General features: G+C 40.3%; 1 protein-coding gene across 1 annotated transcript in view; it reads right to left on the minus strand.

Annotated features, from left to right (window-relative positions):
* DEPDC1B (DEP domain containing 1B) overlaps positions 1-20,679 on the minus strand; it is a 61,795-nt gene extending 41,116 nt beyond the window's left edge. The window contains exons 1-2 of the mRNA XM_028523626.2: positions 20,535-20,679; positions 8,441-8,706 (exon numbers count right to left, since the gene is read on the minus strand). Coding sequence (XP_028379427.1) covers positions 8,441-8,706; positions 20,535-20,582 — 314 coding nt within the window. The 5' untranslated portion in view covers positions 20,583-20,679. The remainder of the gene's footprint in view (positions 1-8,440; positions 8,707-20,534) is intronic.
* Positions 20,680-21,114: the final 435 nt, after the last annotated feature.

Raw genomic sequence — 21,114 nt, forward strand, 5'->3', positions numbered from 1 at the left:
GTGACACCTAGCTTAACATATTTTTAAATGATAAAAGTTGTCCTGTTATCATTTGAATTTCATGATTAAATATGTTCTTAATGAGATGGGTGGGTAAGCCATTTCTTTCACTTAGCTTAAAATCCTGACTGCCTCATAACTGCTGCTGAAATATATAGATAAGTATGCAAATACAAATTATTGATAGATAAATCTTCAGTAATACCTGCTAAGGAAGTATATATTAGAACAAAAGTCATTTGGCCTAATAGTCATTTCTGTAACTACTTCTAGTAAAGATTAATCCTCCTTTCCTGAAATACCCAACACTTAACACTGAGATTGAAGCTTCTGTCTAGAAATCCATCGCAAAGGAAGTAAAAAGCTGTCTAATGTCTTTATTCTGCCTTTCAATAACCCTCGGTTCCTAACATTCCTAGGTATCGACAGCACCACTCCTGAACTAACATATACAAGCCTAAACACAATCTAGCTCTCTTTAAACTGGCCTAGACCACACCTGATAAAGAACAACAGAAAGGTAATTAATACGTATTTTCCTTGGAGGACCTTTTTAGGTTAGCTTGTTAGAAAACAACAAACTACATCACATTGCATTGATGATAAAGCAACACAAGAACTCTAGTTCTTAATGTTGACAATTAGCTTTTTATTTTGACTTTTTATTTAGTTAGGCCAAAACAAAGGCTTACAATTTTGTCCATGATATCCACAGAAAACAGTACCTCAAATTAATTATAAAGATCTTATTCCTAAGGCAAATGCAGAAGTAAAAAAATTTAAAATACCTGTAGTTTACAAATAAAAGTTTCATCAAGGTGAATCAGGAGAATCACAAATAAAGATTACTATGGAGAAACATTTCAAGAGCAGTCGCCATAAACTTGAAAAAAGATGACTGATGGAGAGAAGCTGAGTTTTTTTTTGTCTTCTCTGAAAAGAACATCCAATAACTGCACTTTATTTGAAAGGTCAGTTTTGAGTCAGTAAGAAAAAAAGTGAGGTCTGCAAATCATTATCAAGTTAAAGATAAATAAACTGAAAGATAGCTTACATTTTTGGTATTTAAGTTACCAAGGCAATTACTTCCAAATAATTCCAAAATACAAATGAAATTAAATGCTAAAGCCAGCAAGTGGAGCCTGGCTTACAGAAGACGGATTCTGTGTGTCAGACCCCAGCAATCCCGTGTTTGTGAGCAGGGAAAGAAGTGAATTCACGCCGTCTCGGAAGTGAATTCTCTAGCCCAACTGATGGTGCATGGGTAAGAGGCAAACTGCTAAATGAGCTTTTTCTAAATTTTTGACAAAAAAAAACAATGAGCAAAATATAACACATTAAGTCATCAAAATAACATCACAAGGAGACAGCATTTCACACTTAACAGACTGGCAAAAAGTTAAGCCAGTCAATCTCAAACATTTTCTACTACTACAATAAAAATTAGCATACCCACGATGGAAGGCAGATGCCACTACCTCGTAAGGCTGAACATGTACACATCCTCTAAACTCGTTCCACTTCGAGGTAGCTCTAGGTATCCTAGAGAAACTTCCACATGTGCAAAAGGAAACATACCCACAAATGTTCATGGGGGCATAACAGTAAAATACAGAAGGCAACCCAAATCACCACTAACAGGAGGTCAGATTGTGGTATATTGATGTAACACAAGAGAATACAGATGAGAAAATCCCACGAACTATAATTAAACATATCAACCAACTGGATGAATCTCAAAAATCATAAGAAATAAAAGAACAAGTGAGAGGAGAATAAAGACTCTTTGGTATCCTTTATATAAAATTCGAAAGAAAAAAATATTTCAGAAACAAATCAATACATTGTTTAAGGAGCCAAGAGTAAGTGTTAAAACAATAAAGAGAAGCAAGGCTATGATTAAGACAGAAATCAAAATATTAATTAATGACCTCTAAGGAAATGATGCAAAGAGTGGGTCAACAGATGTTCATATTATCCTTCTTATATAAGTTGTTCAGCTACCGTTTATACATTGTCCTATGAAAGATCTATTTTTCAATAAAATTGTTTGAGAACATTAAAAAGAACAGAGCTCCCTCTAGTGGGCTACATTTGGTTTTGCTTTGTAATGACAAATTTAATCGCTACATTATGATATGGATTCCAGAACCAAAAGTCCCTTGGAAATGATGTAGTACAAACTCTGCATTTCTACACTGAAGCCGGAGAAGGTATTGACCACAGCTGGTCATCCAACAAAACGACCCTGGCCTCCTACTGCCCCCTCAACTGCCAATATTGGTTGCACACACAAAAAAAGTAGAAAATAATCTACACTAGAACTACTATTCTTTGATTAATTTACTTGAAACAAATTTGAATTCATCATTTAATCAATCAAAATAGTCTAGGGCATCTAAACCATAAGGAAAACACAGTTTACAATTTTAATAAATTGGACCCATAAATGACAGAGGACACAATGACAAACTCCTTTCCGTAATATATACTGAAATCATTTCTCTGGCATCAGCATAAGTTTGCAGCATCTAGCAGCAGTGTCCAACCTCTTGGTGTCTCTGGATCCCACTGGAAGAAGAGTTGGCTTGGGTCACACATTACATACATTGTGACATAATCACAAAAAATCTCATAATGTGTTAAGTAAATTTACAACTTTGTTTTGTACCACATTCACAGCCATCCTGGGCTGCATGCAGCCCGCAGGCCGCAGGCGGGGCACCCCTTTTGCCAGCCTGAGCCTGCCTCTTTGCCTTCGGAAGTAATCTATGGCATTTGTACAGAAAAGCCAGCTGGGTAGTGGTTATCGTAGGAGCTGACCTCCCTGAGACGGCCATGTCCCAGAAACCCACATCACATTTCACAATACTGCTTGAAGGTCTGTCAGGAACGTTTCGGTGCTGGAGGGAAGAAGAATGAGAGATGAGAAAAATAATTAGCTGTCAAACTAAGGAAGCCTTTGAACTTCCAGCCCAGAAACCATCCCTTATTCCATATGAATAAAGATTCCATTATGAGTAAAGGATCAAATGAGTACTTTTAAGGAGGAGAAAGATGTGATCCAATCTGAAAGCCACTCCTACTGTAGATTGACAGTAACTATTTAGAAAATAGATTCTGCAGAAGTTTTGTTAGATTTAGATCTAAGTAGTTCATGGGTTTTGGTGCTATTGTAAATTAAGTGGTGGTAGTTCTTCCTGTAAATGCAAATCGTGTACATTTTTTAGAAGTCCTAGGTAGTTTATACATTTTCTTCTGTTGCAGAGTCTGGTAGTTAAAGCTATAAAACACTGCTGAGAGATTTAAAAAACCTACATAAGTTGAAAGATGTACCATATTCATGATTTGGAAGACTCAGTTTTGTTAATTTGCCAGATCTCTGCAAACTGATATACAGATTCCACACAATTTTACTCAAAATCTCAACAGAACAAGTTGATTCTAAAATGTATATGAAAAGGCCAAAGCACTGGAATAGCCAAAACAAATTTAAAAGAGAACAAAGTTAGAAGACTCACTAACAGGTTTCAAGATTTAATATAAACCTACTAAATCAAGACAGTGTTGTACCGTAGACAAGCTGGACATATAGGACCCTGTGTGGTGCTATGTCGCATATACATATGAAACATGGCCAGTAACAATGGGGAGGAAGCAGAAATCACCTTACTTACCCCTCGCCACAGTGACCCATTCCCACAACTAGAGCCCCCGTCCCCTAAAGAGCGAGGACTCTTGCCAGGAAACACAGCAGGGTATTTTGGACTCCTTGTGGCAGGGAGCAGCAGGCAAGAAGAGCAACCACTAACTCAGCAGCAGTAGCCAATCCCAAGCAGCAGGAGGGTCGGCTGCTCTGACCCCATTGAGGCAGGGATATCTGTGGCAGCTCTCGGTACTTCCTTGTCCCACTGTAACTGTGACTGGGCATATGCAGAAGCACCAGCCTGGTAAGTAAGTGCATGGTTACCAAGACTTCCAAGTCTCAGAAATTAACTTCTGGGTCACACTACCAGGTAAGCCAGCCAAAGCCTGCCAGGGTGACAGGTGAGGGTGAGGAAATTTACAGTGGCGAGTGGAGAGGAAAGGACGAACGTCAGCTGCAGCCGTGAGACCCGCAAAAGGGACTGTATTCTTCCTAGTAATCCCTTCTCCTAGACGTGACTGCAGGAAGAAAGCCCCATGAACGTGTGTGGAGAAGCAGATCCAGGCAGCACAAGAAAGGGACTGTGCCAGCCATGGAGATGCAAAGCCCACGTCTCCCTTCAAGAACCCAACAGACACCAGTCTCTAGCTGCTGTACCTTTCATGCTTCTCCCAGGAAGCGTCCAGCACATGCATGAGCACAGTGGGGGTTCTGAGGCCAAGCCAATCCTAACAGAAGACACAGAACTCTTCCAGCAGGCGACCTCTACCCAAGGACTCCCCATCAGCCTGGCCAAGATTTCCTCAGAACTGCACCCTGTGGGCTGAGCCCCCTCCTATCCGGTTCTTTCTCTCTCTATTGCACAGAAGTCAGACCTGCCACAATATGAAGGCTCACCCCAATTCCTGTTCCTTTTCCCTTTATCCTTTCCAGGAACCCCAGGGTTTCAGGGGCCCCAGAACCCTGGCATTAAATCATGTCCATTATCTAGGTCCATCTTAGCATCTCCTTCTCTTCTCAGAGGCCCTGAACTAACAGAATATTCTAGTAATTTGCACTCATCTGTGTATGATGGCTTCATATCACTTCAAACAATGTAAGCGCCTACCACTTATCTGACACCACTGGATAACAGAGATACAAGAATTAATACCAGTTCTTGCCCTCAAGAAACTTAGTCTAGTGCAGGAGTAAGCAAGTGTGGCCAGCAGGCCAATTCCCACCACTTCCCTCCATAAGTAAAGTTATCCTAGAGCACAGTCATGCCCAACCCTTTATATGTGCTCAGCAGTCAGGCAGTTGCGACTGAGGTCGTCTGACCCACAAACTGGCCCTTTACAGAACAAGCGTGCCGAGCCCTGGGCTAGTGGGACCAAAGATACCCTCAAAACAGAAGTGTGAGCATCCTTACTTTGTAGATGAGGACATGGAGGTTCAGAGTGGAAGCAATTTGCCTAAGACCACATGGGTAACAGTAACTCGGAAAGTCTTTAAAATTCTAGTTCACCCTTCTCATTCTTTTATCTTTTTTTTTCAATCCTAACCTGAGGATATGTTTATTGATTTTAGAGAGAGAGGAAGGGAGAAAAAACATCTATCGGTTGTCTCCCTTATGCACTCCGACCAGGGATCAAACCTGAGACCTAGGTATGTGCCATGACTGGAATCGAACCTGCAACCTTTTGGTATGTGGAACCTCGCTCCAACCAAATGAACCACCAGCCTGGGCAACCTCTGTCATTTTATAGATGAAAAAAATGATGCCTCAGAAGGCTAAGGAACTTACCCATTATAGGCCAAGAACCTAAGACTTGAAATAAAAACAAAAGAAAAACAAAATCACAGGCACACTTGCTCAGCTTGACTATTAAAACAAAGGATGTCCACTAGAGGGAACCAGCAGTACATCAACTTGAAGGTGAGGTTCCTAAAACAGTTCCCTTTGAAAGATCCACAGGGTAGTGATGAAGGACTTTCCCCAGGCCACTGAAAATTACTAAAGGGCCACATATCTAAACCAATGTAAATTCAGATTTCTTTCACTAGAGGTACAAATAGAGACTTTCTAAATCTCCAACACTTAAAAAAATGTTATTAGCAGATAGTAAAACTGATTTTCTTTTCTTTCTTTCTTTCTTTCTTTCTCTCTTTCTTTCAGTGTATATTTTCTTTTGGTCTATATTTCTATCAATTTTTGCACACAAGTATAACCACCACAATCAGCAAGCAGTACAGTTCCCATATGCCCCAACAAAAACTCCCTCCTGCTCTGACTTTATAGTCACACCCTCCCATTGCAATCTGCACCCCCCTCAACACACACTATGAAGCATTCCATTACATAGATATATGATGTTCACCCACCCACCCACTGAAGAACATTTGGGCTGTTTTTGGCTATTGGCAATTAGTAACACAGCTGCTATAAATATTAACATACAAGTGTTTGTGTAAACATTAAGTTTTCATTTTCCTAGGGTAAATGCCCAGGAGCAAAAATGCTTACTCATAGCATACATGTACATTTAACTTTTAAAAAATCCTGCCAAACTGTTTTCTAAAGTAACTACCAATCTAGGCTTCCCATTAGCAATAAATTAGATTTCCAGCTGCTCTGCCTCCTCACCAGCTCTTGATATTTCAGTATTTTTATTTTAGCCATTCCAATAGATATGTAGTGGTATCTTGTCATGATTTTAATTTGCATTTCCCTAATGCTAACTATATGAAACATTTTCCCAACAGCTTATTTGCTATCTGGTTATCTTTGGTGAAGTGTCTGTACCAGTGTTCTGCTCAGTTTTTAATTAGGTTCTTTGTTTTCTTGCTGCTGGGTTTTGAAAGTTCTTTATATATTCTTGATACCAGCCCACTGCCATTCCTGTGGTTTGCAGACCCCCGTCTGTGGCTTGCCTTCTCATCCCCACATTAGTCCACTCGTCCCCTATCTTACAGAGGAAAAGTCTTTAATTTTGATAAAGTCCAGTTTATCATGTCTTTTTTCTTTTATAAGTCACATTTTTGGTATCACGTTTAAGAACTCTTTACCTAACCCCAGGGCATAAAGATTTTCTCCTTTTTAATTAAATTTTTGTAGTTTTACATTTAAATGTATGACTCACTTTGAATTTTTTGTGTCAAGTGTGAGATTTATAAAGGGAAAATACTGTTCCCTTTATGACTCACAAGTATTCTGTAAGAGAAACTGGGGGCTGGGGGGGTCATTATTTCATGGACAAATTTAATGTGTACACTCTGGTTTTTTAAAGGGGAAACATGAGGAAGTCTTTATATTGAAGTGACCATGTTCTCAGCCGGTGCTGGGTGGTTGGCTCCTAGAGCATGACCCTATTTTCCAGATCCGATGGCTCTTAAAACTTCATGGGACTCAATGACAGGTACCCAATTTGAAGTCACAATAAAACAGACTGAAGCTGCTCAACCAGAGAATCTTTCAGCAGTGTGCTGGCTAAATCTTGATGAGGTACAAGCAACTAGTGTTTGGAGAGAAATAACCACTGAAGGATCCCCAGTGAAGTATGGCATGTGGAGCCAGGGCTGGAGTTTCTGCTGCCTGATGCTAGTGAGCACTATGGTCTCTGCATAGACTAAAATCACACGTGATCCTAATTAAAAGTTGGATCAGCAAGCCAGAAATAACTGCCAAATGGACAAAAACTAATTGATATCTAGAAGCTGAAGATTGCTGATGAAACTCTATGAGGAAATTAGATTCTTAAACACGCAGCAATGTCTGATTTGGGCTTGGCACTCTCTCCTTCTCTGCAACCTTTCTCAGCAGCTAGTCTCAAAGAAGCCAAAGAAATGGTTCAGGTGGGAAAGAGTCAGCTTTTCTCTACTCAAACCCAGGTGTCCCAGTCCCTCCCAAACTGCCCTCATTAAATTACAAGGAAAGAGGCAGTCCACGTCCGTTGTGGTAGCTAGAGGCATCTAGCTGTGTCATAGCTAGAGGCAGGCTAGATTTGAATATAGACGAAGAGTCAATTCCTTATTTTTCTGGAGTAAAAGAAAGCAAGTACTGAGTCCATATTTTTAAAAATATGGACTCCATTTTTTTAAAAAAAACCCCTCTCAGTGTCTTAGCACCTTGGCGGGCCTCTCTGTAGATAACACAACAAATCCTCTTTTCTGGACTCACAAGACTTCATTCCTTTTTAGTCCTCTCCCACTCCCTGAATCTTAGGCAGGTCCCTTCCACCTCCAGCAATACCAGCCCAGCAAGCAGTGGGCATGGAAGTACAAGCAGAGAGACATCCATTTCCGCCCAATTATCTGGTGGTGTCCAAACATAAAAAAAGTACTGAAATATGAGCAACAATGTTGGAGGAAAAGCATGCATGCATTGCCAGAGTTAATCTGAGACATCAGGGAATTCTTCACATGAGCTCTGAGTTCTGCCTAAGGATCAGACCCACTCTGCCACTAGTGCCCTGGAACACACACCCTCTCATTGCTCTCAAAGACCAACCCAGACCTATTGTTTAACCCTTTCCAGATTCCCTAGAACAAGTATTAGGCTATGTAGCCATCCTCTCAGGTGTGCAAAAGGCATGAAAAGATTTCCTTACTGAAAAGTGAAACAAGACTGCTATGGGGTGCTCTATGGAGTCAAGAAATATTGCAATTGGTTTCATTATAACAACAGATTCACAGGAGAAGCAACCCTCCAAAGGGCAAGGTAAACTTTTTTTCACATAAGTTTCAACAGACGTAGACCAGATGCACCCTGCCTCTCCATACTCCTCCCCTTCGGAGTTTACAAGTTGGCCTTACCTGTACAGGTGACCATTGTCTTCAAAGTTTTCCTGACCCCATTTTCCCTTGATGTCTTCAATAACATGGTTCTTCAGGAATTTTTTTAGCAGCTGCACTGTTTGTTTACGGGTCACTTCAGGGCCGAAGTTTTGATTGCACCTCAGCAGCTCATGCAGCCAATCCACCGCTTCGGCCGCTGTGAAGCAGTGTTCGTAACTCTTGAACCGACAGCGGTGTTTCCGTAAGGGCATCCTAGCGCGGAAAAGCTCAACTGTCTCATTCCACTGGAAGGAAAAAGAGAAAGGCATTTAGTAATCAACTGATTTTTTTTAAAGGTTAGTGAATCCAAAATATTTAAGATAACAAATACAATTTTTCCATTTAGAGGACTGCCTTAGTAACAGAGCTTTGAAAACCATGTACTTACAAGCTTCACACTCAAAAAAAAAAAAAGTAATTTTTAAAAATGAATTTATTCCTTCATTAAAAATGTACTGGAGATAATGCCGCCAGGTTGTCCTATTATGTGAACTTAATGAATTTTTACACTGAGAAACATGTGATCAAAAATAATAGCAAACTGAGCCCAATATGCTTAATTCACTTCTTCAAGCCCTATGTTCAATATGACTTGGCCTTGCTTGGCAATTATTTACTGTTTATCCCATGAAATGCATTATATGGGGGGAGGAAAAGAGAGATATAATGCCTGATGTCAAAATATGTTTTAAAATTCTGCAGAATATGTTCCTGTTTAAAAAGAAATCTACAAGATGGCAGCGTAGGTAAACAAGCTCCACCTTCTCAGGCAACCACACAAAGAATTACTACTAGACCGCAAAACAAAAAACAGCAAAAATCAAGCTGTATGGAAATCCGACAACCAAGGATTTAAAGAAGCCACATTCATCCAGATGTGCAGGACAGGCAGAGACACAAAGATAGGAGGAGAGACCCAGAAGCCACAATGTGATGCAGAAAGGCGCAGTGGCAGGATGCGCGGTCCCACATTCACTTGTGGTGGATAAAAATCAGCAGGGACACCTTGGGAGTGAGCCATTCTAGTCCCAGGACAGACAACACAGCTCAGGGTCCCAGTGGCAGGAGGAGAAATCCCTGTAACTTCTGGCTGTAAAAACCAGTGGGGGTTGGGGCAGCGAAAGAAACTGTCAGATTTTGGGGACACTCTGCTTAAAGGGCCCACATGGACTTGGAATGGACACAGACCCCTCTGGGATTCAGCACCAGGGCAACAGCTGGAAGGGCACCAGTTGCTACCAGTAAGTGAAGTGACTGGAAAGAGGGCAAGTGCCAGGCACCCTTCAGAAGCCAGGCAGCAGCATTGTCCCCTCTCCCAGCCTTCACCCCACAGAGAAACACAAAGCAGTGAAGCGGATTGCCCCACCCTGGCAATTATCTGAGGCTCCGCCCCACACAATTTATAGGTGCCTTTTCTACAACAGGCCATGCTACTAAGATAGGGAATCAAAGCAACTCTACCTAATACACAGAAACAAACACAGGGAAGTGGCCAAAACAAAGAGACAAAGAAATATGGCCCAAATGAAAGAACAAAACTCCAGAAAAAGAACTAAATGAAACAGAGATAACCATCCTATCAGATGCAGAGTTCAAAACACCGGTGATCAGGACGTTGAAAGGACTCATTGAGTGTGGCAGCAGCATAAAAAAGACCCAAAGGAAGATCTGAAGTTCACATGAAATGACTTAAAGAAAAATCTACAAGGAGCAAACAGTGGAGGGGTGGAAGCTGGGATTCAAATCAATGATTTGGAACATAAGGAAAACAAAGCATTCAACTAGAACAGCAAGAAGAAAACGCAATTCAAAAAAAAAATGAGGATAGTATAAGGAGACTCTGGGACATCTCCAAATGTACATTCAAATCATAGGGATGCCAAAAGCAGAAGAGGAAGAGCAAGAAATTGAAAACTTATTTGAAAACAATAATGAAATAAAACCTCCCCAGTTTGGTGAGGGAAATAAACATTCAAGTCCAGGAAGCACAGAATCCCAAATAAGTTGGACACAAAGAGGACCACATCAAGACACATTGTAATTAAAGTGCCAAAGGTTAAAGATTAGGAGAGAATCTTAAAAGCAGCAAAAGAAAAGCAGAGAGTTACCTACAAAGGAGTTCCCGTAAGACTGTTAGCTGATTTTTTCAACTTTTCAGTCATGAAGGGACTGGCAGAGAGTATTCAAAGTGATGAAAAGAAAGGTCCTACAACCTAGATCCAGCAAAGCTATCATTTACAATGGAAGGACAGATAAAGTGCTTCTCAAAGTAAAGCTAAAGGAGTTCACCATCACCAAGCCAGTATTACATGACATGTTAAAGGGACTTATTTAAGAAAAAGATCAAAACAATTAACATTAAAAAGGCAACAACAACAAATTCACAACTATCAACAACTGAATCTAAAAAACAAACTAAGCAAACAACCAGAACAGGAACAGAATCATGGTAATGGAGATCACATGGAGGGTTGCCAGCGGGGAGGGGGAAAGGAGAAAGGGAGAAAAAGGTACAGGGAATAAGAAGCATAAATTGGTAGGTACAAAATAGACAGGGGGAGGTTAAAAATAGTATAGGAAATGTGAAGCCAAAGAACTTATATGCAGAACCCATGGGCATGAACTAAGTGAGGGGACTGCTGGAGGGAATGGGGGTACTAGGTGGGACAGGGGGACAAAAGGGGAAAATTGGGACAACTGTAATAGCATAGTCAATAAAATATATTTTTAAAAGATATAGAAAACTAAATAAACAAACAAATAAATCTAGGCATCCATGCCTTCATCAGCCATCCCTACAATAAATGAAATGTTTGCATATGGTGTTCTTCCTACACAGTCACTCCAACATCGTTTAGGTTCCTGGGTTTCCCTCCCACCCTCCTAAAAGTCCTGAAAACTCAGTCTTACTCTCACAGGCATTCCTGCTCCTTGCACTTTCCTCTTTCTAGTACATCACTTCACAAACTGTGAATTTTATGATCTCCCTTCATACTGAAATCAGATTTTCTGATTTTGCTCTTTTCTTTCCACTATAGTTTTGACCTTAGCATATTTTTATTTCCGTATATTCTTTTCATTTTACCCAACAATGGTTCCTTGTTTTCCCTTCTGATCAGGCCTTTTCTTCCAGGTTTCTCTTCATACACTCACTCTCTGCTGCCCAGTCACCTCTGCAACTATTGTCCCATTTCTCTTCTGTCTTTGATGGCTTTCTAAGCCACAGTACTAATTCTTGAGTAGACACCAGGTGCTTACAGGGCTGAAGGGGGCAGGGTTTGTGCAAACGTGTTGGGGAAGGTCATCAAGAAGATGTGACCACTACTCGGACCCATGAGCTGGACCTGAGCTATTGGAGACTCCCCCACCTGCCCCTGAGCATGGAATGTATGTTCCCACTTGCCGTCCCTGCTCCCAGAAGCTGCTCCGAAGACACAGCCTTGAGATATAAATGTGGTAAAGAGACTACCTGGAGTGTACATGACTAAACCCAGTTAGGGCCTCAATAAATCTTTTATGATTTGGTAGGTGGGTGCAGAAAACTATTTATCTTGCAGCCACCCAAGACAATCCTCATATGTAAGTTTCCTTGCTTATTAAACCTTGAGTGGTTTAATCTTGAGTGGTCCGCCTTTTTCTTTAGACTCTCCCTGCCCTCCATGTATGGAGGCCAGTTTCAGATCACACCTGGGAGACTCCCAAAGAGGTGGTGGCCCAAAAGCACGTGCCTGGACACGTAGCACGGTGCAAGACACCCACGAGTTACATAATAAGCAAATGTGTAATTGATCTTTGACTTCTTCTTGCTTTTTTAAAAACCACCTTCCAACTTCATGCCATTTAATTCTACTCTGACTCCCAATCACGTCTTCCTCCTGGCAAAGTTCACACATCTTTCTGCCTTATGCATATTAATCTTTTTACTTCATTTGACATTGTTATAAGCAGTGCTCTAAATTACACTGGTGCAGATTGAAGTTTTTCTTCAATGTCTTAAAAATGCATACAGAAACAAGGCAAGCCATGGAGTAGGATAACATATAACCAGAGTTTCTAAAACCAAACAAAAAAATTCAAATCAAGAAAGAAAAGACAGAAACTCCACCACAGAAATGGAAAAAGACTTAAACAAACACTTCACATAAAAGGATCTCCAAATGTACCACAGAATTTACCACAGAATATGCAATGCTGTTCAATCCCATTGATTATCAGTGAAATGCAAAAGAAATCCACCATGCAATACCACTACAAACCTACAGAATGGCTAACATGAAAAAAGCAATACTAAGTGCAGGTGAGAATATGGAGTAACTGGAAATCTCTACATTGCTGGAGGAAACATAAATCGGTACAATCATTTTGGAAAACAGGCTGACAGTATCTATAAAAGTTAAATATATGCACACCTTACAACACAGCAATTGCATTGCTAAGTAGATATGCATTAGAAATGCATATATGGCATAGGCAAAACTAAGTTTATAGTTGTGAGTACACAAGACGCAGGGTTTATTCTTGTATTATTATTGTTTATTAATTATTGTATTATTTTCCATACAAACAACTGTAAACCTACTTTTGCCTACTACTGAATATAGTCACCAAAAAACACACTGTTCATAGTAGCAATACACTTAACAGGCAAAAACAATGTAAGTGTCCATCAACAAAAGAATAGCTAAATAAACTGTGATTTATTCATGAAATAGAATGCTATACAGCAAAGCAAATGAATAAACTATTGCTACATGCAATAACATAGATGAATAACACAGATAAAATGTAATACTGATATAAGAACAGACATGAAAAGTAAATACTAACGATTCCATTTACATAAAGTTAAAAAGCAGGCAAAATTAATCTATGGTATTAGAAATAATAATAGTGGTTAACTCGTTATGAAGATGGAGAATGGGAAGGGGCAGAGGGACCGACTTCTGGAGTACGATAATGCTGTATTTCTGGGTCTGGGTGTTGGTGCTCACTTTGTGAAAATTCATTAAGTTGTACACTTATGTTTTATGCACTTTTCTGTACATATTATGCTCGATAAAAAGCTAAAACAAAACACACACATACACATACGTGCATACAAATACTCATTAAAACCCTCTTTATGAGCAATTCAGAGGGTGGAAATGGGAGGGAGTTGGGGAGGGATGGGTGGGCGAGCTGGGATGGGAGTAAAGGACAGAAAACTGTACTTGAACAATTAAAATAAAATTTAAAAAAGAAAAAAAAGAGCAATCCGCAATTTCAGATTACCAACCTGAAAGTTGGTAAATATGAATTGGGTGGTTGTGGTGGTGGGTTGGACGCAGAAGAGAGAGAGAAGGGAGGTTGCAGAGGAAACCAACTGAGCTGATGAAAAAGGGACTGAATGTAAACAGAGGAGAGCAGGGCAACTGGGCTGAAACTACGTAATAAATAGTAGAAAGGGAGCCCATGAGGAGTCCATGAACATTTATATAACTTTAGCTGCTAACCTGCCACACCGGGTTATTGTGAAGTCAAATGAAATGATCACTCTGAAAGTTCTTTATAAAAAACAGAGCATTCCTCACACATCAGGATAATATATATAATTTCCAGGATAACCTCTTAAAACATATTGCGGGGGAGGGGGTTCAGTCTGTTCTAGAGCTGAAAAGAATCTTTAGAGCAAAATCACAAGCCAAGGAAGACTCAGAAATTGGCGCATGTCACTCAGGTACTTAGTCGCAGAATAAAACCTAGAACCCTGTTGTATGGTCTCCTCCCCAAGTGATCATTTCATTATACTAAGTACCTATGAGCATTTACATTAAACAATGTCCATGTATTTTTAACAATTTTTTTAGTCCTCTGCTGACACTTTCATTTTAGTCCTGCTGAAGTACATTGGAAGGTGGAGAAAGAAGGAAGTTAACAAAGATTTTCATTTATTTTATGTTAATTGAATTATCATAATCATTATCAACTAAACTTAATGCATAGTACTTTATGTATTACATAAACATATTAAAGACATGGCTATATGGAACCCAGTATTTTGAAATATAAATTTCAATATGTAAAATGTATTAAAGTCTATTAAAATAGACTATAAAATAGACTTAAGTCTATAAAATAGACTAAAATACAATATTAAAATGTATTAAGTCTATTAATATAATCAGACTGGTTAGCAATTCTATTACTTGTTATTTTAATTACAGAATGATACATATAGTAACAAATTAAATGCAAAAGTATATGTAAGAGTCTGCCTTGTCTCTCTCCAATTCTCTGTACATATCAAACACACATATATAGAACTTTTCCTTTTGTATGTATGTGTTATTTATCATTGCTGCTGTTTATTTCCTTTTTAAAGAAACAAAATCAATCAATTGTACGTATTATCCTACAATGTGCTGTTGCATTTAACATACCAAAGATATCTTTCTAAGTCAACACCTGTAGGTCTGGCCCGCTCTTACAAATAAATGAGTTTCATAATTCATTTGATCACTTTCTAACTGATGGACACGTAGCTATTTCCAGTTTGTTGTAAAAGTATGCTCTTGTTTATACAACCTGAAGTACCATGCCCTCATTTATTTACCTTTGGTATAACAGATTTCTATAGTGTTTCACCATATTTAAATCAGTTGCAGCAATTCACACTCCTACCAACAACAGTATGGGCCAACTGCCTTGTCCTCGCCCACACCTAGATGTTCCCATTCTTCTCACTACTGTCAGTGCATGCACAAGAAATGCTATCTCTATGTTTTGGTTGGGTATTCCTACCTTCATCTTTAATCATTTTTATTTCTTCATCTGAGACTTGCCCTTTTTCTATTGTGTTGTTTCTCTAAATTTTAATCAACTTTAAGAACTCTTTAAATCTAGAATTTAAATCTAAGTGCATATAAATCAGGAAAGATAGTCTATTTTACTTAGTTCAGTATCCCAGCCACCACGGATAGTATCTGACATGCAGTATGCATGTTCAATAAATATATGTTGAATGAAGAAATATTGACTACTAATCCTTCTTTAAGTATGTTAGAGTGTTTTCTCCTAGCTTATTCATTTGTTTATGTGGTCTCTAGCTTTGGGAAGGTTTTGTTGCTTACAATGTCATTGTTTTAAGGAAAAATATATAAATTTTTTTTCTTTATGGTTTCAGGGTTTACTCTCTTAAGCGTTCCCTCATCCTGAGATATTAAAAATATTTATCAAAATTTTCTTTTAATATTATAGAGGGATTTTATTTTAATATTTGAAACTTCAACTGAAATTTTTATGGTGGGAGGTAGGAGAGCTCTAATTGTCTTTCAGATGGAGATTTTCTTCCAGATGGAGAGCCAGTTCTACCACCCTTTTCTCACTGAACTGAAACATCATCACCTCACACATTACCTTTCTTGATATGGAATATGGAACTCTCTTTTTCTATCCCACTGAGATATTTGTCTATTTCAAGGCACCTATGGTCTTTAAAAAATTTTTTGGATTCTTGCATTTTCACTCTTGTGTATGAGCCTTCAATTGAATGCAGTCCTCACAGAGAAAAAAAAATCTATTAGGATTCTGATTGGATGTTTAGCTGTCCTCCTGACAGCTGATTTTCATCTCACACTAAAAGTGCTATAAGATATCCTCTTCAAAGGTCCATATCTCTTCTTAAATAGGAAGTTTACAAAAAGAAATTTGAATTTATTATTGTGATTTTTCATGGTATTTATCGTTACGGTTTATATTTACTCAATCCAGTGTTTCAACTAGAACTTCAAAGCCTAGCGAGGACCACGGTCTCTGCACCAACTTATTTCCAAATATAAGTAGTTATTTGGCTATTCTGCCAAGAAAGAAAAAAAATTAAGTTATATTTAAACTAATTCACCATTCTCACTTGCATTTAGGAAGAAAATATCCTGTATCAACAAAGAACACGATCGAGCTTGAGAATGTGATATTCTTCCACGGTACATTACATCTAAGGAAATAATCTCTATAGCAAAGGGAACAAACAGATTTATTTTATGCTTAAAAAACTATTTATGTTTCACTTATTTATTTCAAACCCCCAGTGTAGGAGGAGATAAAGAATCATATAGCACAACTGTTTTAGCTACAATTAACATCATACACCACACTATAAAATACAACCCTGAATGCTGAAATGCGCTTCCTGTTTCTTCCTCCAGAATATTTACTCCACTTCCTTCCTTCTTAGCATCAAAAATATTATGACAGTGGTGCTATAGTATTATAATATAGCACCTGGGCAAGGAAACCAGACAACAAAATTCTAGGTCGGGCTGTACTTGCCACATACCAGCAGTATGAACTTGATCAAGTCAGTTCACCCTTAGGCCTCAGTCAAATGAGGGCATTGGACTAGACAATCTTTGGAGTACATTCTAACTCTCTGATTCGATGATCAGTCTGTAAGTCTTTTACAGTTTACCAGTTGCATCAGATGATATCGATAACTCAGAACTAAACTCAAAGAAAGGATCAGTAGATTTAAGCAATTTTCAGTAAAAGCAATTTTTTCTCATTTCTTTTAAAATAATTAACCATTTATATATGTGGGTTACAAAAATGAAAGCTATTTCCCTGATGATGAGTAAGTTGATAATTAGCTTCCATATTCATCATGAATTGACTTATAAGTCTGTCATATGACTTTTGGCATAAAAATTTACCTAGTCATAAAATGTTACTTTTAGATAAGACTTGGGTGCTTTAGAAAATGGAGCTGTATGTGGTCTGAGAAAGCAGAGTGAGCCATAAAAGGATCAAGTAAAGGCCTGCTCTTTGTATGCCAACAGATTTTCCAAAGGTTTTTCCTGAAGATTAGGTTGAGGGTGATGTTGGGAGAAAGAGGAAATGGTAAGCTGGAAGTGGGAGGAAAGTAAAGAGATAGCTATCACAAGCTTTATAATTTACCTGGTAAAAAGCCTTGAGGGACAACTGAATTTTGCCCAGGGAAACATTTATAGAGTTTACAGCTTGGGGGGAAAGCACCTGTAATGAGAGTGAGGTCACCGACAAAGCAAGAATTCTCACTTTCAAAAATGGCTATTGCCTGGCTGGTGTGGCTCAGTGGATTGAGTGCCAAACTGCAAAGCAAAGGGTCGCTAGTTCGATTACCAGTCAGGGCACGTGCCTGGGTTGCAGGCCAGCTCCCTGGTGGGGGACACTCAAGAGGCAACCATACATTGATGTTTCTCTCCCTCTCTTTCTCCTTCCATTCCCCCTTCTCTAAAAATAAATAAATATTTTTTTAAAAAGTGGCCATTGTTTCTGTGTTTTCAAAATCTTACTTTAAGATCAAGTTTCTCAAATAGAATAAAGTTTAGAACTGGATTGACTACCTAGGAAATTCAGGTGAAACTGAGGTGTTTTCATTAATTATTCACATAATATAACTTCCCAGTTAACTTTATCATTTTTGGCTAAATTTGGCTTGCAAATCACTTCTTGGGGACCCAAGACTTCTGGAGAGAGTACTTTTTTTTTTATCAATTCCTTTGATAATATTGTAGTGTGGCTCAGAATCAAGTGCTAATGCATAGGCACTCTGCATCTATAAAAAATGTACTTCATACATTTCTGTGAGTGAGATTTAAAAAACAGTTCCAATTATGATGTATTGTTTTTTTTAGTATAAAGCAGGAAGAATGAAAACTAGTTATGCCAATACTGAGAGCTCTCTGTTTCCCTTGCATAAATGATGTGAATAGATTGGGATGAGGGGAGGATGTTATTTTCCTTCCACAAAGGAGAGCAAAGTGTCTGAAGGACCCTGATAAAGCACAATCTCTAGTTCGTCCCTAACGTTGGAACTACCTATAGCCCTGAGCCCAGATGGTTTGAAATGGCAGAGACGATTGTACAGCAGAAGCAGATATGAAAACATTGTTTTTAAAACACCCTATTTGTTCCCTACCACCACCATTCATACCTCTTAGAAGTTAGCCTGAAGGAAAACCTACATTTGTATTTGTTGATTTTTTAAATGAATCATTCTGGGGTATCTGTGGTAGATTTTTGCTAAGACAAATGCAATCAGCCCAGGCTGGTGCAGCTCAGTGCATTAGGTGTTGCTGTTCTGCAAACCAAAAAAATGTCACCGATTAGATTCCCAGAACATGATGGGGTTCTGGGCCAGGTCCCCTGCTGGGGGCATGCAAGAGGCATCCGATCTATGGATGCTTCTCTTACACATTGATGTTTCTCTCCCTCTCTTTCTCCCTCCCTTCCCCTCTTTCTAAAAATAAATAAATATAATTTTTTTAAAAGATAAATGCAATCACTCCTCCCATCCTGTTCACAGGGACCTCTGTGATGTGATCGCAATTCTGTCCATAAAGAAGTGGAGCTGAACAGGGAATACAGTCAGTGACACTGTAATAACTGTATGATGTCAGGTAGGTGCTAGACTTATTGCGGGGGGTGGGGAGGAGATCACCTCATATGTTACACAAATGTCCAACCACTATGCTGTACACCCAAAACTAATATGATATTGCATGTCAACTATAATTGAAAAGAACTTTTTAATTAAAAAAAAAGGAAAAGAAGTGGAGCTGAATTCCTACAATCTGGGATTAGCTGTTTGACTTGCTCTGACCAACGAAGTTACAAGCAGAAATTTTCTTTTAGTTGTGTTGGAGCCACTATACTCTATGTAAACACACTTGGCCCCACCAACAGCCAGAACCAAGTCAAGCAGCCATCCTAGACCTAGGCCAGTCACCAGATAGATGATTGTGGCACATGAGTGGCACCAACAGAAGAAACACTGACAAAAGCCCAGGCCAGATTGCTGACCCACAAAATTGTGGGGGAGTAAATGGTAAGGTCAAATGAAACAATGCCACAGACTCCCCAAGTCCCCTGAAATCATATATAAAATTTCATGATTATGAGGCATGTGCACTTTTCTGGAAAGAGAAGATAAGATTCTCAAAGTGGATTATGAGCAAAAAAAAAAAAAAAAAAGCCATTTGCCACAACCCTGATTTCTCCGACAAGCTGGCTTTCTTAGCTCTGGCTTGACTCCACCAGCTGTGGTGTGACTGGCTCTAGAAAGAAAAGGAAACCCTAGTGATATTTCCCATTGTCCCACTGTCCTCATCTCTTCCACATATAAGTCTAGCTGAATGAGAGTTTGGAACTTAATTCCCATCTTTTCCTGGATATCCATTAGGGTGTATTGAGGGAGACTAATTCTCAAGTTAAAGCGTGACCAGAAGTGGTTGACAGATCAAGGAGGGAAGTCCCTTCCTCCCAAATTACCCCTACACACTCACAGAAAGCTGTCTAAATGTCTGCCATGGCCATTCCAAATTGCAATACTTATCCCATTATGGTAATCCTTTGAAACAGACACCACTAAAATTACTTGTCCCAGGTCACAAGGAAATCAATTAAGTACCCTCAGAACTCTGAATACCAAGCTCTTCTCCCAGGGGAAATGGCAGCACCTCGGACCACCAGGGTCTACAAAGGCTCTCTCAGACCAATCACTCAGGCCAAACCCTCATTTTTGTCGGTGATGACAAAAACAGAAACGCCAGGGACGGGAAATGTGGCCAGAACCACCCACCTCTGTTCTGGGCACCGTTAGAAAGAACCTCAAGGATCACCACAGCGACACTCGGGACCGAGACACACCCTTCCCTGACTGCGGCGAGGGGGCGGGTGGCCTTAAAGTAACGAACAGGGTTTTTCCTCTCCCGGAAGCAGGCAAGCAGGCGTGGGATTACGTAGGACAAAGAGGAGCAGGGGTAGGGAGGGTCACCTGGTCTTACAGGCTCTTCAAATTGGGAGGTGCCCTTGATTGCCAGAAACACGGCCAAGACCTCGGGAACGAAGGTGCTCCCCCGACTGCCTGGGCTCCGGGCCCTGCTACCCTTTCTTTGAACTCCATCCAAAAACGCCAGCCCCGGCCCAAATACGTCCCGCCTCCAAACCCTGGCCCGCCAGCCCCGGAGAAGCGAAGGCTGAGCACTGAGCAGTCGGCAAGACGGCCGTGGGATCCTGAAGCTGGAGGCATTACCCAGGGCCCCTCATGCTCACTTACCAGCTTGGTGGCCCGGTACGGGCCGGGCCCTACGATGCGGTGATCCATGTCCCGCACACCGTGTCCCGCACACCGTGGCTGCCTGCGGCCCCAACACTGCTATACCCCGCTACCCAACCGAGCTGCAGTTTGAATCCCGAGCCTGCGCACAGCGGGCGCTGATTGGGCGGCGCTGCAGCACGTGAGGGGAGCCTGCAGGGCCGGGCCACAGGGACGCACGGGGTAGGGGCGGGGCAGGTGTTTCTTTGTAGCGCTGGTGCAGGAGAAGCTGTACTCCCAATCGCACCCTAGACTAAGTGGGAGCCGACCCTCGCCCCACCTTAAGCACATTCCAGGGACGGCTGTGGACTGACTGTGCGGGGTGTCTCCGCCACGCCCTGGGACGAGGGTGGCTGAAGTTCCCTACCCTCGTCCGTCAGCAGACGTAAGCTTTCTCTGCAAAAATGTCAATGGAAGTCTCTACCGAAACTCGGCGGGTCTGAATAAGCAAATCCCTATCCGCCATTTGAAGTGTGCCTTGAACCTGGGGGCGCTGCCAAGACTGGGAGAAGTAGGTAGTGAAATAAAGCGAGCAGACAGC

This window comes from Phyllostomus discolor, chromosome 3, assembly GCF_004126475.2.
Source record: "Phyllostomus discolor isolate MPI-MPIP mPhyDis1 chromosome 3, mPhyDis1.pri.v3, whole genome shotgun sequence".
Lineage (NCBI taxonomy): Eukaryota > Metazoa > Chordata > Mammalia > Chiroptera > Phyllostomidae > Phyllostomus > Phyllostomus discolor.